The sequence below is a fragment of the Vanessa atalanta genome, chromosome Z (assembly GCF_905147765.1).
Source record: "Vanessa atalanta chromosome Z, ilVanAtal1.2, whole genome shotgun sequence".
Classification (NCBI taxonomy): Eukaryota; Metazoa; Arthropoda; class Insecta; order Lepidoptera; family Nymphalidae; genus Vanessa; species Vanessa atalanta.
This window is the reverse complement of record NC_061902.1, coordinates 7,983,307-8,001,455: the sequence shown is the minus strand read 5'-3', so window position 1 is coordinate 8,001,455 and position 18,149 is coordinate 7,983,307. Positions and strand designations below refer to the sequence as shown.

The 18,149-nt window shown below is 30.7% G+C and overlaps 1 protein-coding gene across 2 annotated transcripts; it reads left to right on the top strand.

The window, feature by feature from the left end:
• Nucleotides 1-1,194: 1,194 nt before the first annotated feature.
• Nucleotides 1,195-18,130, top strand: LOC125076132 (ADP-ribosylation factor GTPase-activating protein 1). 2 transcript variants are annotated; one of them, XR_007120288.1, is made up of 10 exons: nucleotides 1,195-1,401; nucleotides 1,477-1,644; nucleotides 1,975-2,088; nucleotides 2,187-2,341; nucleotides 2,429-2,555; nucleotides 2,732-2,854; nucleotides 9,094-9,227; nucleotides 14,089-14,257; nucleotides 15,293-15,348; nucleotides 15,847-18,129. XR_007120288.1 is itself a non-coding variant. In XM_047688106.1 (9 exons), exons 1-8 carry the CDS (start codon nucleotides 1,342-1,344, stop codon nucleotides 14,252-14,254), a joined length of 1,047 nt encoding a protein of 348 aa, XP_047544062.1. In that variant the 5' UTR covers nucleotides 1,195-1,341; the 3' UTR covers nucleotides 14,255-14,257; nucleotides 15,293-18,130. The 2 variants fall into 2 exon arrangements, 1 of the variants encoding a protein (XP_047544062.1); XM_047688106.1 differs by having other exon boundaries at nucleotides 15,293-18,130.
• Nucleotides 18,131-18,149: the final 19 nt, after the last annotated feature.

The following is an 18,149-nucleotide window of genomic DNA, read 5'->3' as shown; positions in this document are numbered from 1 at the left end:
TTAAAATATAAACATTTTTTTTTCTATTTCCTCTCGCTAGAATCTATATTCTAAATCATTTATACTTTACGGTACGTCAAACTCAAGGGAGATTTTTAAAAGCCATACAACATTTTGATATTACAGTTTTATGATTATTTTAACATATTACTAATTGAGATCTTGTTACAACGTCAGTTGTTAATGTTATTCTTATAAGAAAAAGTTAATTTGCCATGCAAATATACAAATTGGTTAAATTTATCGACGAATGAATATACGACGTTTAGATTAATTAATAGGCTAGTTTAATAAAAGTAATGTCCTACAGACTGATTTTGCCACGGGGAATAGTCTCAAGAATGACCATGCAATTACTAAGACCATATTAAAATGCACAAGTGTAGGCCAACACAGGTGCACGCTCTATTCTCTCACTCTCATAACATCCGACACGAGGGGAAAAAATTCAGGCAAAGGATCAACAGCTTTACATGCTTTACGAGGCACTGGCGTATGACGGCTTTATGTCTAACCACATCACCAACTCGGTAGTCTGTTATTAGTTATTTTTATATAGTTCAAGTAATTAAATATTTTGATTGTCTTACGATTGATAAGCGAAGTTTGAGAAGCGATGTTTCCACTACCTAAGGAATATGTTATTACAGAATATAATATAATACACATACATTGATTAAAAATCTATAACGGGTTAGAAAACGGATAGACAACAAAGATATCTCTGGAAAACTGTTAGGTTTACTTGACGGAGTAAAGAAGAAACTAAGGTCAGAATAATCCAAAAAATACGAATGGCGCTCCAGCTTTTAGGACGGCACCTGATATAGCAATATCCATAGTATAATAATTGCATTAGAAAGTATTTATAATTAAATATCAATACTAGGTAATTTTATTCTTGTGTAAATCCAATGTAAATTATGGTCATCTGAGTATTCATATTTTAAATTGTGTTGAAAACATAAATTAAGATACTGCTTTTAGTATAAATATTTAGTGTAAAGACTGATAGACTGACTGATTTATTTAATAATAATTTAAGAATATTTTTATGATAATATTTAGGACAAAATCTACCATTTAGGTAACAATTTTTGATAATACTATTATTCACATTAAGATTTGTTAACCTGTGGCATAAGTCTACTTATCTATGGCTGCCAACTGGAAAAAAAAGATAACTTTGACGTCCGCCTCCGTCCGAGTTGCGAATTGTGATAGACTTACTTCACTTACTTACCTGCTGGAATTGAGGACGTGTAGTCGTATTGTTGCACATTCATTAAAAAAAGTGCAAGTGCGCTCGTTTTTGTGTTTATTAAATATAACTTCAATACAATGGCTTCGCCGCGTACACGTCGTAAATTAAATTTGATTCGAACTCAGGACGAAAACCACGTACGTAATTTAATGATTTGTTTCAAACTAATTTCTATACCATATTGGTATTAATTTTTTATTTTTTTTGGATAGAAATGTTTCGAGTGTGGTACTCTAAATCCCCAATGGGTGTCGGTGACCTACGGTATTTGGATATGCCTTGAATGTTCAGGCGTACATCGCAGCCTTGGAGTCCACTTGTCTTTTGTTCGTTCAGTCACTATGGACAAATGGAAGGACATAGAACTAGAAAAAATGATGGTGAGTGAACAGTCTTTATTGGTTTATCAAATAAGTTTATTTTACTGTGAGCAGATATAACTTATAAAAGAGTATAACACTTATTAATTCTCTTTAAATAAAAATATGTCAGAAAGCTTTGGAATTGCACAGAAAGAGTTTTAACTGACAAGTATTCAAATATTTTGTATCTACCATTATTAATAGTATTATATTTATTGTTATTGTTATGTTATATAAGGCTGCAGATCCTAAGTTCCTAAACACTATGAATAAACCTAGACAAGTGATATAGACTTGTAGTTTAAACTTAAACAGTAATTGCAATGCAAACCTTATGTTGGTAACTAGGTTGGAGGCAACTTAAAGGCTCGAACATTCTTTGAAAGCCAACCTGACTATAAGCCTGAAATGAAAATTCAACAGAAGTATAATACTAAAGCTGCTTCAATGTATCGGCAAAAGGTATTGTTACTAATTGTATTATTATAGTATGTTTATTTTTCTAATAAAATTCATATTATATATCAGTTTTTTTTTTAATATTAATTAATTTTAAACAGATAACAGCCCTTGCTGAAGGTAGTGACTGGAGTCCCTCTGATTACAAACCAGAGGTAGTAGAGAAGCCCACGGACTGGAGTCAGTCACAGACTTTCTATTCATCTGGTGATAATGTATTTCATACCAGCGGTTCTGATAATAACATCAGTTATCAGTTAGTATTTAACTAAAGATAATTAACCATCACTTTGAATATTTTTTTATTTCACTATTTTAATGTTCCATACATTTCTTTTAACAGTAGTGAATATGGGAGTGGACGTTATACTGGATTTGGGAACACACCAAGGCAATCTCACTCTACTCCCATGTCTCCGATAAACAGTGGCAATGATATGGTTGATAATACTCTTTCTTCACTTGCTTCTGTAAGTATATACCATCCAAATAAACTTGATTTATATGTTATAATGATTTGTAGATTACTTTATTATTAGTACACAAAAAATATAGTTAACTTGTGCGTTTATCTATGTACAATAATGTGATATATCTACCATAATATGAATGGTGTGTTTTAAAACACCAAATCTTGTTTTCTTAGGGCTGGTCGCTGTTTACTTCATCTGTGACTAAAGCAGCCCGTACAGCTACTGAAAATGCTGTGCGCTACGGAGGAATAGCTACACAGAAAGTTTCAGAAATGGCTTCTAATGTAACTGATAAGGTAAGTTATATAATTCTGATATAATATGTTTTACTGATTAGACTGCTGTTGCGTTTTTTAATTTAAAGTTTTGTGTATAACTGTATGTATTCATAATAAATGTAAATATGATTGTAGTTAAAGTTTAATAACATTGGTAATTACACTTTTGCCGATAAGATATATTTATTTTTTTCTTTAAATATGTAGTAGTCTTCAAATGTCCTATGTTTCGACTAAATTTTAAGAAGAATTTATGTTGTTCCACTACTGGAATTGGTAGATTGGTGGAAGATTTACAACTGACGTTTACAAATTTCCTCATGTATTGTAGTCAAAGCGATTCAAACTTTGCTTTCGTCCAATAATATATCTGACAATTGGTTGCAAGACCATGTCTAAGATATTGAACCCTTAAAAATAAACGGTTGTCGACGACATGTTGCAATCAACAATTGTTACTTGCTTTGGTGTTTTCTATATACATTTTGGTCTATTCTACGAATAAAATAGGTCCGCAGGTACATGAAGTATTGTATGGTTAAACGAGGAAATTGCTTGTTTATACGTCTGTTCTGTTCAAATATCAAGTGTAGCAATGTAGACGCGATAAATAAATATGCAAATAAGGGATGAAATAACGTGATTATTGAAATTAAAAATATAGAAATGCATGCTTCATCTGCATGCATTCTGCTGAATGCTATCATTTGCTTGTTCGTTTTACGACCAATATTTGATATTTATTTAATCAATGGTTTCGTTGAACTCCTAATCCTAAGATTGTTTTGTCTTTTTCACAATTCACTTTTGCACTGCTCTAGTTTACGTTGTCCGAACGCGAAGTCTTTCTAATCTAGTCGTTTAGAGTTAATTTAAAATTTCTTCTTGCGCTTCGCCGCTAATTAATAATAATAATAAGGATTTATAACATTAAAATACAACATCAATCTTTATTAGAACATCAACATCGATTCGATTACATTTGATGTGATCGAATCGATGTCGATGTTCTTGATGATGATTCTTCGCATAATTCCTATGTAATAGGTAAATCTACATACTTATTCATTGGTTTAGGTCACCACTTGACATCATCCATCTTCGGTAATAAAGGCACGGCTTGTGAATCCACCCTAACGACCACATTCTGAGCTTGTGATATTTTAAGCGTAGTCTATCAGATCACACTTTGGAAAGTACTACACTCAAAGTTCGTTTAAGGTTTCAAATTATTAGCCTGTATCTATCAATCTCTCGTCTGTTGTAAACACCCAATAACCATTGATAGGCTTTAGTGTTATCAATACAAATAGAACTGTAAAAAACCCTGGGTTCGGTGGGTTTGTTATAGATCCTTTTTCCTTTCTTCTACGCTTAACGGATCGAGATTTAATCAGTCTAATTTAACAACAATATTTGTTCGTACGATGATTTTTCATATGTAGCTTACACAAATCTTTGATTACGAAAGACGCCCAATCAAGTATTTTTATCATATAACATAAAATGACAAGTAATGAATCAAATACAATAATTATGCAGTGAATAGCAGTGCGTTAACATCGGCGTCGTTAAGAGTAAATTGCAGTTGATTGAAAATCATTGATGCGATCATTTCAGTATAATTGTTTTCAGTACAATGTAGACGAAGTAGCTGGTATTGTAAAAAAAAAATTTTTATATATAAACGTCTTGTTTTTACACCGAGTCAAAATGTTTGATTATATAATTTTATATTTGATAAAATTTAACCACATTCATAATTAGCCTAATTTGGAAGATAACTGATAATAAACAATAATAGTTCATTTATATCTAAACGGGTTGAAATAAATAACTTATGTTGGTCAAACTCATTTTAACATTCCAGAATAATAAATAAGCGACAGTTAACTTCTAGTTATCATCGTTTGGGCGTAATTCTAATGTTTGTCCGCAAATATTTTCCAATAATACTTATTTCGTATTTTATATGTATGTACCTACTGCATATTTCAAATTAATTTTATGATAGGTAAAATATTGTAGGTCTCCTTCATGTACTTCAAGGAAAATCAATACTTCAGCGGGGAAAAGCTTTATACAATGCACCGGTACTTTTCCGAGAGCATCCTTTTAAAGATGTTTAATGTTGCTCGCAGTTAATACGGCTTAGTCAATAAAATGAAATGCCATTTTTTTATACTGACTATATATATATATATATGGACTATTTGAATATAGGATTCACAACAAATATTGTCAGAGGTGTTTATGTGAAATAACAAAATGTACAGTTGCATCTGGAAGTCCCAAAAATATTTTTAACTTAAAAATTACATTTGCCTTTATCTTCGACTTGATTAAATGTGATCTGATTTCTGTGATCTTGATTAATTGTCTATTTATTATCTAATATAAAAAAGGTTTCGCTTATAATTAAAATGTATTTGTTACTCATTATGAGACCTTTTATCTTTTAAGTTATCAATTAATTTCAAAATGTTTTCATTGCAAATAATTCAACTTGTTAAACATTTTAACATAGACAATGTTAATACTAAAATAAAATAAATTGATGGCTTGATATTTTGATTATTATAATATTCAAAATAAATTTATTGTTAGATTTATTTTGTTCTTTTAAAGTAAGTAATTAAAAAGAACCTTTACGCTCGTGTCAATATTAATTTCGTGCAATTAACATATCGCGTGTAGTCCAATTATCGTTATAATTGAGAGCTGCCACGTGAGTAAATGATGTAGAAATTGTATTCTTCTCTTCCAGTTATCCTTTTATTTATTTAGTTATGTAAAGGTAGGTGGGATTATTTGGATTGAACAGTAATCCCGTGTACAATTCTTAAACCACGCACGCGCTCTGATCAGTTTCATCGATATTATGATGGTCCTCTCGTAAATCTGTTGTCACAATTTATTATCACTTTAGAATAACCAGTAACGTTGAAATATAAATACTATAATTGTAGTATAACGATAATTTATCGAATGATATTTTTATGTTTTAACACAATTAATCCAAGACAGTGTATTTGAGGTTTTATTTCCATCCTCCAGATCTAAGGTTTTGGATTGACCGAGTGTCCTAACCAAATAATAGCATGCAATGGGTCTGCTGTTGCTTATAAGGTGAAATGTATTAAACGTTACTGGTAGGGTTTTGGCTACCCATCATTGTTACCTATATATTGTTCGTTGTGCTTGTAATTAATTACACTTACTAGTTCATCCTTGCAACCGAGGGTATTAATTTACGGTCGATATTTGAAAATTCGGTAGACAATGTAAAAGGCCTCTGAAAGATTGAAAGTATGTTGCCCCTGCGTTTTCCATAGATAACGCATCATAAATATATGATATAATGTGATCATATCTACATCTTGGGTTAAAGTTCAGATTTATAATAAAAAGCATGAAAATTGAGAGGGCAGATAGAGTAACTGATGCCCCAAAGATTATTAGTTTTTTTCTAACTTAATATATTAAAGGGTCGTGTTAAGATTCGATGGAGAACGTACAATCTGTCTAGGCTTACGATAAGATATTCAAAAATAGTATATTTTGACTATCAGTGCAAGAGACACATCAGAATGAAGACCGCAAAAGAGTCACAATTGAGATGATATTTGTTAATGTACGTCGATAATATTTGGGCGATGAGGGGCGCGCTTTCGTGAGTTGAAAGATCTACCTTTGATATTGATTAATAGATTGATGATATGATTTATTCTATATAAATAAATAAACATAAACAAACTAATAATAATAGATTGTATTGCGTAGACTGCCACATAGGTTCAGATCGATTTTATTTAATCTGCATTTTACTCCCTATATCATATTATATTTTAGAGCTTAATATGAAGTCCTCCCTCACCCATACCACCCCCGTACATCCCACCCCCTTCGTATATATCAGCTCCGGCAATCCTGACATTCAAATGAAAATAAGGATCAGTAATTAAACATTGCTGCATTAAATACTAGCAACCTGCCCCAGCGTCGCACGGTTTCAAATTATTAATAAATAAAATTATATAATATGAATACAATTTAAACCCTTTAGCACTGTAGTAATATAGCTGTCTACCTGTTTTTTTTTAATTAGATCATTATTTCTGGAAATTATCACTTTCATTCAAAAAAAGTAATTTTAGGTCTATGATATTAGTATAATTTGTTTTTTTTAATCTTTACCTTTTAATCACTGGACCTATCTTTACCTACTAAACATTAATAGAGATCTTTAGATTTTTGTTCCTTTAACATTTGACTTATAAATGTGTCAAAATATCTATGAAACTCTTTCATGTGACCAGTATATAAACACAAAATACTTGTAGCATTTACTTCTTTGATTTCATCTGTTCGAAAGTTATTGTAAACAAACATTTATTTTCATTAAATGCTTTATTGTATATAAATAAAAAATAAAACAATAGCTACTCTACAAATAACGATTGGAATGAGGCATTCTAGCAACAATTCCCCGTTCAATCGCAATTCCGATCCTCTGGGCGAAAACTGGACCGAGCCTCCTGTCACTTGGGAGGTAATGAGACGAGATGTTTTACTTTTAATAAAGGTTTTTGGACTATTACTCCGAGGTCCAAGTTTGTCAACTGCAAACGGAACAATGGCATAATAATCATTACATATTATATTTATACGGTTTTATTTTAGGAAGGTTTAGTCGTATAATTCGTTAAGATTTCAAATTATGGTCATTGTTGCAGTTGTCGAAAAAACATATGCCGATCAACAGAGATGTATATTTTGATTGCACTTATTCTTCCCGTGCGATGCCGGGTTTGGTAGCTAGTTCCGGCCCTTAATTGATAATATTACAGTTATTTGAATACTTTATTATACTATGTATAATACCTTTTTATTTCTAGCACTTGTACATTTTATACAATCATTTGTCTTTACTCTGAGAACTTTATTCCTTTTCTTTTTTTTAAGGATGTTAATTATTACATGCGTTTAAGGAGCATTTTTTTTTATATTTACATTAACATCCTAAAGATGTTACTTAAGAGTGAAATAAGGTTTTTAATAAACTATTTTTTCGTAATATAAATGTTTCACGAATTTTATATTCAGAATCCAGGCACGTCGAATTTGTGTAGATTAGTGTATAATGAGAATTAAAGTTTTGCAGAGTCCCGTTGACTTCCAGACATATTGACTGATATTGATTATATATATATATATATATATATATATATATATATATATATATATATATATATGTATATATATATATATATAATCAATATCATATATATATATATATATCTTAGAATGTCAAATGAAATCTAAAAGTCGAATCCAATTTTTATTTTCATTGTGGAATTCCATATGAATATAAATAGGTAATCGTGTGCAGAAGTAAAGCTAAGATTTAATTATCAAGTTTTCGTAACAATGTATCGATACCTTATATAAACATAAATACATTCAACAAAATCTCTATTTAATGCGCAGAATGCTATCAATGTTTCGATGCGATCGTCAGTGACCGTCATATTGATTTTACGTTGCACGTGCTTATCCTAGCCCACCTCTATACGACCTAACTATAACATCGTTGGAGAGAAACTTAACGTTACAGGAGATACATTATGTACCGTCCGATTTTATCCGTATAAATATTACATTAATAATGTAGTTAGTGTTCGAATTCAAATGAAACATTGAACTGAAATTTGCCGAGTGATTAGTTAATTAACTAATTATTCTTGATTAAAACTATCGTTGGGAATAGGGATAACTGCTATTCCTTCAAACGGCTTTAATATTATGCATTGTTATCCAATATTGCGACGTATTTTCTATTAATATAAATATGAATATTAGTATATAATACAGTAGGCAGCGTTATTGGGATGCTTGAGTAGGATGAGGCCCAGACCGGCACTTCAATGATATATTTGATCGAATGAGTGTTGAAGGTTAAGTGCAATAGGTCAACATACTTTCGTTTCTAAAACGATAAACGGGACAGATTGTCCCACCTGTTGCTAACTGAAACTACTTTCTGCAGTAGTGTCACGCGTACGTGGTGTACCCCGAAGTGTACCACGTAAGCGCTACCTTGACCTCTAATACTTTTATATCGATCACTGATAGTCTTACCACTATCACAATATCAAATAATTTATTGCAATTTAACGGATAAATAAGAAAAGGTTTAAATCACAGATATAAATTAAACACGTATTTTTAACTCACATGTTTTATTCTTATTATAGGTAAACAATCGTGGCGGCTGGACTTCTTTGAGTGGAACGAGCGAGTTGCGTCGAGCAAGTAACTCGAGCGCCAATTTCCAGGCTCCTGGCTATGGAGCTATGAAGAACTCTACATCTGAACCATATTCAAAATGGTAGGCTTTTTTATGTATATATATTATATATTTAAATAGGAATTCAGACAGACAAAAGAACCACCTGATCGACTTCACCGCCCATAGACATAAAAACTGGGAAAAAATATTGACAATCACTTACATCGCCAATGCGTCACCAATATTGAGAACTAAGAATTTTAGATGATATCCCTTGTGCCTGTAGTTGACTGGCTCACTTACTCTTCAAAGCAAGAACACAACAACAGTTAAGCATTGCTTTTTCGCGGTATAAATATTTTTTACACAAATTTTCACAAACGTAAATCCTAGATAAAGGTCAGCGTTACTTGTGGTTTTCTACGATGGTTGTACCGTTAATAAAAAATCGCTTTGAAAATTTCAATGCTTTTTAATATTTTTATTTTATAAAGATTAAACTTTTTCTCGTTGATAGTTCATTCAAATTTGACGTCGAACATCAGATTAAATTGAAGTTCAATCGTAACAGAGATAGTAATTACTTTCATGTGCAAATTGTCTACAAACAGAACTTACGTTCAGAATAACCTCGAGTTTAACAATATGTATATTGCAGTAGCGGTCAACTGGGTTCTAGGCTCTCTCGTGAATCACGGTGCGAATTTACGCAGCGATTTTCCCACGAAGTCAGCTTCAGTTCAAATTCGAGCATGGATGTTGAAATATTAACATACTATATAGCGGTGACGCTGTGCGCTGTGGCTAACTATAATTACGTGTAGATTTGAAATTCTACAGTTTTCACATTACATGTGTAAATGAGTTTGCGTTCAAGTTATCGCCGGATCCCTTTATCGTGGTCACAAAGCGTGTACAGGATCCAAAAACATACAAAATCACGTTTCTCGGCTGTTGATGGCGAGAAAGTGGAAACTTGGACCTCGGGCCGATTATAATCTTCTGAACTGTTATTTGAACAATAATATTCCTTTATAAAATATGTAAATAACAAATTAAAATATCACTAGAACTATATAAGAAGCACGTTAATGCTTATCGATGTTTAACTCTCGTAGGTTCTGTTTGAAATATCACAATCAGTCAGCCGAATATCGTAGCTGATTCCGATATTCGATTTCCTAATCAGATTTATGAGTAATGTTTGCTGTAAAACTGCGATATGCTGTGTGCCGTCTGCAAAATTTTGAGTATTAATTATTTTGAAATGCTGTGCTATGTATTATAATGTGCATGAATTTGGCGACTGATATTGTTATGGTCTGGTATGATGTGTACGAAAATATCGTATCAAATCATATTAGAAGAATGAAATAATTAAAATTAAGTGCAAGCGAATGATGATAGTTCAATTCAATGTATGCTAATAATATAGGTTACTGTGCTGTGCGCTTTCCTTTTTATAGTTCGATTTTTTATTGTCAACATCGTTTTTCGTGCCGTTCTATTAAGCCAATCAATCTATGATGAAATGATCGCGATTGCGAAGTCGAAGCCTTAATGCTTCTTCTTCGCTTTAAACTATATTCGCTTTAAATATTTAGTTTATTTTTGCTAGGATTTTGTTTTGCATTTATACACAAAGACAATATTTTTCTAAGATTTCTTGGTAATTTTATTCAATTATACAATCGATAGATTTGACCAAGATTTTTTAAAATATTTGGGTTTTATAGAATTGTCGGACGATCAATTATTTTAAAGAAAATAATTTTTATCTTCGATATAATAAAAACGGTTAGACTGCGCTTTCCGATCACACCTTTCCTGTTTAACACATTTTGATGCATTTTTAATTATAATAAATAAATCTAAGTAGAATTAGAACAGAGTAAGGGAGAAGCCACAGCAAATGATTTAGCATCAAATATATTTTGGTTCTGATATTCGCGCAACTTCCATCTTACGGACTCCCCGCGGGATTATGCAGTTACGTCCACTGTCATCTTCTATTTTCACCCTTCGCCGCTGCATGAAATTTCACACACATCGTGTCGATGGCATCTCGTTAATGTTCAATTTTCAAAATCAGTTCGTCAGGCCACGTGGATCTTTAATACGCGCTAAAATAGACGAATTTTCGAACTTTCGAGTTTTAGAACTGGGAATAAACAAATTCATTCAAGGTTGCAACGCGTCAGCAGCTCGTTACATTAGAGGTATCTATGATGACAATAACCACTTATTATCAAGTGGATCTTGAGTCCGTTCGCCCCTTTTCGCAATAAAAAAAGTATAATATGTTAAATGAATTTAGTGAAAACATAATTACTCGTAAATTGAGTCGGTAATAACCCAAGGCATACAAAATGTGGATGCATTCAGCCATGTAATGTCTAAATCTAAATATTCAAGTAGGCTTTTAAAACACATTTGTATCGTCATTTTACAAAACGATATTAAGTGAAGTAAAAACCGGTGCGAACTGTAGAATCTACCGAGAAGAACCGGCAAGAAATTCAGTAGTTAAGTAGTCTATTCCTAAGTTAATATATATATGTTTGAAAATCAACACGTACTAGCTCCACACTTTATCATCTACATAATCTTGTGTTGAATAATATCCTTTTTTTATTAATGCATTTTTTACAAATAATATGAAATTATGATTCGGCAAAGTTAAAAATATCTGCGGATTTTTTTTTAGAAACAGATATCTTGCCCCAAGAACTATTTATTGACTTTGTGGATTCGGAAACTTGTTGTTATAAGTTTACCCTTACGTCTCGTGTACATACCATGATTATCACTGATTTCATCAAAGTGATCAATGTTACTGTGAGTATATTCATATAACATTGCTGTGAATATATTGTGATGCAACAGTAAGTATTCCTACTTTGGTAAAAACATCCCGAAGGAAATCTCTAGCTCCAAGGTTATAAATAGATCGGATTACTCTCTTTTGTAAAATAAAAACAGATTCAACATATCTGTAGCGTTACCACAAAGTAATATACCATATAACATAATACTGCATAATACCACAAAGTACTATACCATATAACATAATACTATGCAAATAACCAAAATATACTAGACGAGCGGTATCAATATCAGTTAGTTGTCTAACTTTTGTAACCGTGTATGCTACGAAGCTATGTCTTCCTCTTAGGGACGATAAAGGAGGAACTCAACTGAAGTTAAAAATCCAATGCTATTCCTAAAAACACCGTAGTATCGGCTACATCAAGACAGCAACCGTTTAATGATATATTATAATTTTGCTTTCTAACATTTTGTAAGGTTATACTAAACCTTACAAAATGTTAGAAAACTTTTAGAAAACTTTTGTCCGTTGAACATTAAAAACTAAATTATTTATAGTGCACCAATTGTGTATCTGTAATAAAGCATCGTTCATATCGTCATAGTTATTTTTTTTTACCTTTAACTTAAAAAGGAGGATCATTTATATATAAAAATAGAAAAAGACCAAAAATTGATCATTGTGGAATTTAGTATAGATCCAGAAGAATAAACAACAAGTTTTCATTAATGGAACTTGTTGGACTCTTTGGCTTAAGTATGAAGCAATGAGATTAAGAGCTTTACCTTTAATACCGTAGAATTTGAGCTTATATGAAGCGTTTCGAGTTCTACATAATGAAATTCTTTATCACAGAATACTCCAATAGTATTCTGTGATTTTTCGCATGCATCGTAAATATGTTTGAGAAGAGCTAGTTCCGCATCAGTTGTCGAGCTTCCTCTCATAAAACTGAATTGCTCTCTGAAAAATAGTATTTGATTACAAATATTTTACTTAAAGTAGGCATTGAATTAGACTATATGTTAAAAATGAATTTTACCGAAATTTTACCATTGTCGTTAGTTTTTTAAATATTGAGGGTTTTAAACGTTTTAACGCATTTACTCGCGAGCTCAAATCCAAAATAACTTGCTACTGTGCTTTACTAGTTTTTAATTTGCCTCGTCTTCGACGGTGAAAGATAAATCGTTAAAAACTATTCATGGTCTAAAAGTGCCACACATAGTTAGCAACCCTACATAGCTGGCACTTCAGGAGCATGATGGAAAAAGTTTGTAGCTTACCCCCTTTAAGAGGACAAGAGGCCTTTACTCAACTGACTTTAACTTTCTTTATTTGTATTGTGTGTCATTACAAGATCTCAATTGTAAACGGTGTAAATCAGAAAAGTGCTTAGTATACCTAATTATATGATCACCACACAAGCTTGACCCACGTATACTATCAAGCGAAAGTTGATGAATCCAAAAATAGTTACAATAATATAATAATTCAAATGCTCGCCTAAAAGTAATAGAATTTTAAAATTATCCAAAAGTGTAGATTCTATTAGATTCTTCTATTAGAAGAGACTATTCGAGGAATGCTAGCCAGCTTTCTGCTTGCGTTCTCGAGATGACAATTTGACAATTTAAAACAGCTAAGTTCGATTTTCGAATACATTAATTAAAATTGATAATCTACACATATAATAAAATTGGAGTGCCTGTTTGTAATATTAAAATAACCGCTTTTTACTAAATGCATATGTCTGATTGTATATATACACGGTACATATACCAAAATAACATTTTTTACGTTTTTTGTCCGACTGTTTGTTCAGAATGGACCGATTTTAACGGAACTTTGACTGGCAGCTGATGTAATAATAAAAACCTGTCTAGTGTCTAGTACCGCGCGCGGTCCTCGCGCTGTCGTCACGTCTCGGGTGCCTACCACCAACGGCTGCTAATATCTGCGACTGAGCAATAACTTTTTGCTAAATTAAAACGCGCACTTATTAGAAGTCGCGGGCACAGCTAGTATTAAATAAATGATATAACTAAACTGATGTTAAAACGATATTAGAATATTGATAAATGAAATAAAACGAAAAATATATTATTATTTATTTGTATATTATTTCAGGAATGAGCAGATTCAACCAACCATCGTGCACTCGGTTGCGGCGCGCAATAATCTGGATTCCCGTGATTTATCGCAAGTCGGGGTATCGAGCCCACCTCCTGACATCAAGAACATTACCATAAAGAAGAAACACGATGACGACTCCTGGGACTGGCTCAACAATTAAAATGTGAGTATTATTTGTTTGTTGTATCCGATGGTACAACAGTCCTGAATAATGGCGTATACATGCTGTAAATACAGTCCAGTATTAATAAATTACTGTCCAGATTTTGTACGTTTAAAGTAATAGTAAAGCCTTAACCTATAAAATAAACACTTGCTAACCGATCTAGTTGGCTTTACTGTGCTAATATACGGTACAACATGCCCCATGTATTTTTTCATGAGTTTATTTTAATATCTCGTAATATTTCTTAAAATTCAGATCCTAGTGACAGTGAAATAAAAGTTACATTTTTAACACTTTCAAAAATATTTAAAAATCGATTATGATACTTGTATCGGTGTTGTAAATACATCTATCTATAATAGTAGATATATGGTGCTGACTTGTTGGTGACACTATGGAGGACACCTGCTAGTTTCATCATTGTTCGCTTCGAAACCGCCTAATCCGACTATTTTCTCTCCGACTTTGTGGCTATTTCTTTTGTTGATATTAAGCTAGATTTTATTTCTAGTATAATTTTAGTGATCTATTTAAAAATTTAGCGACATCTATAAAGTTCAAATATCATACATAAAAAACACACGTTAAAAGAAAAGGAAGAAAAATGCACTTTATAAAAGAAATTCACACATAACAAGTACTTGAATACCATAAAGTTTTTATTTTTTAACAAGTTAAATCTTGTAGATAGTGTTGACATGTTACCTAAGATTGCAATAGATATATACAAATACTTTCTTTAATGACGAGCTACACAGTTCAGTAATACAATAATAAACCAATCACATTTATATATGGAGAAGGAGAAGATATACTTAACATGGATAAAAAAAAACTGTTATACTAAATTTTTCGTACTTTTTTTGTATTTTACCATAATTAAAAAAAAAACATTTAAAAAATAAAGCATTGCAACGTATTGTAGAGCATTAACCAAATAACTAATGAAATTTTATTGAAGCAGTATACTTCCGATTCTAATATTCTTTCTGCTATGAACACGAAGCCAATAATTATTTATTTTTATTTCAGCATTTTTCAGCACTTCGACATGGTGTTACGCAACACATACTGCTGTGCAATTACTGGTATAAATCAATGATATTTTCTATAAAGGAAGTGTATTTCCTTTAATAATAATCTATTTTGTGGTACAAAAAAATATATTTATTCCAAGAGTTATAATCAAATAATTTTATCATTTGTTATATATAACTTTACAATTGGGTATAAAACTTTCTTTAGTAATGTTGCAATCGTAATGTCGCTTATTAGCTTAATTATTTTATTACAAAAGATATATAACGCATGTAAATAAATTCGTATAAAAAAAAACTAGAAAATTTTTGAGTTGTAATTTTAGCCATAATAAAAGTATTTTTTAACAAATATGTTATTTAAAGGTATGCATTTGTGTTTCTTACAGTAAACTATTTTAGTATTGCAATTTATTATATAATATTGTAAGTGGAGTAAAGTTACGCTAATATGGTACTTTTGGAAAACGAGGTTCAAAGTTAAGTTTGAAAACCTCTCTTCGAAAATGTACCATTTAAGTGCGCTTAAGTGTTTCTTCCTTTCCACAGATGATGTATGTATAGTATTAGCAGAGACGGAGTGAGGCTATGGAGGAATAGGCAAAGCGCATTCTAATAATGATATATATAATTCGTGCCGATCAATTTAAAACAATAGTATCTATTAAAATACTACATACGCTTAAAAAACTGTAATTAATAACTTTTATATTTCTATTTTTACCTATTTTTCGTATGTATATAGAATTTTTAATGATGTTAATGATATAATATATATTTTATTAAATTTATGCTAAGATTCCAGACCCTTTCTATTGCTAAAAGCCTACTTTGAAGTATATTTTGATAAAAAAAAAGAGGTGCAGTTTATATTCGAATTATAATAATACTTTTTAAATTCAATTGACTGATTCAATTATGTTGCGATCAGTATAAGGTATTTTTCAAAGTTGTACGTATTTTTAGTATTCTTATATATGTATGTTATGTTACTAAATTTTGTACGACTATGTTTTATAAGATATCTGTAGGTATGGCTTGATTTAAATTTTAATGTAAACGAAGCTACATTTTAATTAAAATAATTATGTATGCTAACTTATAGTACCGTTCGACATTTGCCCTCCATTGAATTTGTTTAAATGTAACATTTTGGCACAAAGAGCTCTTGATGGTAGGATATTTGTATATTTAATTATACCTGAATTATGGTACCTTCGATCTTCGAATATATTATATAAATGACATATTATAACATTATAAAGTAAGTAAAACTTGATTCATTATTTCTTAATATTACTGATACCGATGATAATTTTTTATAAAAAAAAATTATTTAACAATATAGTAGATTATTTCGTGTATGTTTGTCTGTTGGTATCTGATTAGACTTATATGGTCAATATTGGTTGCAATGTTTTCATGGTAAAACAAATGACACGAACAGTTTTTAAATAATCTGACATCTAACGTAGTTAAGCAATTTTTAATGGTCACTTGGACGAATGAGAAAAGTTATTTATCGCAGAACGTATTTTTGTACGGCATTTATTTAAATAAATTTGTATATTTTAAGTTTGAAAAAGTGGACTTTATTCATATTAAATTCCTAAAGGTATTAGTTTTAATTCTGTTTTTTTTGTTGTTGTTGCGATTGTCTTTGTTTGTTTTCAAATGAATGTGGCCATATTTCACAAATAATATTACCTTTTCAGCCGAGCTATTCTGTAAGAAGGGATTCGAAAGTCAACGTAGAACACGAGCGAGAATGTCAGAATAATATATGCTACAATGACTAATAATAATCATTATAAAATTTATAGGTTACAAATATCAAAATGGAGTACCACCGTAATACGGCTGTCAAAATTTCACGAGCGAGATACGGAGTGAATTCTTACAGAATCTCAATATAGCTCATTATAGTAGGTTACTAATTTTACGGAACAAATTGATCACATAATAGATACAGCGATATATACATTTATTTAATCAATCCTTATCATTTGTAGAAAGAATAGTAGATACGAGTGTTTTTTTTTCACATTTACGTCACTACTTAACATCGGTTCGGAAACACGTTAGCGGTAATAAAAATTCTAATACAATTGTCCCAACTTACGTATGGTATAGATAGAGTAATTATAATTATCTAACATTATCTTATTTTTAAATAATTTGCTGCTTAGCATTGAATTAGCTTTAAAAAATATATAAGTTTAAGTATCGCCTATGATGAATAATCCTTTTATAGGTTTAAAACAAATTTTAGAATAGGGTTATTATATGTATGGAATCTATTTTAAAATTTCATTGCAGAGTTTTAGTTTTTTTAAGCAAAATTATATGATTTCACTTAACAGTCATTGGAATCTCAAATTATTTTCATTTACATCTATTTACTTAATATGCCCCTAAATTACTGAACGAATTTAAATGGCTTTTAATTAAAGGTAAAGTAAATTTAAGGCAACTTCTCAGCTCATGTGATTAAACAGCGAAATTACACAAAACTTAAAAACACAATATTGGTGTTGTGGCAGCTTTGTGTTTTATTTGCCAACACTCAAATATGTGCAACTAAATTTAAATTTATTTATCATCTTAATATTACTATGAGATTAATGTATTTTAATATTAAATGTATCATGTTCAGTCTCAGTCCATATTGTAATCAAAAGTTATCTATATGTATCAATGAAATGACTAATATAGTTATGAAATTACTTGGTGTAAAGAAGATATCAAAATCATTATAATTAATATACATAAAAGTTAGTTTTATTGTCAAAATATGTTAGTTTAATTTTATGGGTTATCGTAATTATATTATAAAATAAATAAAGACAACA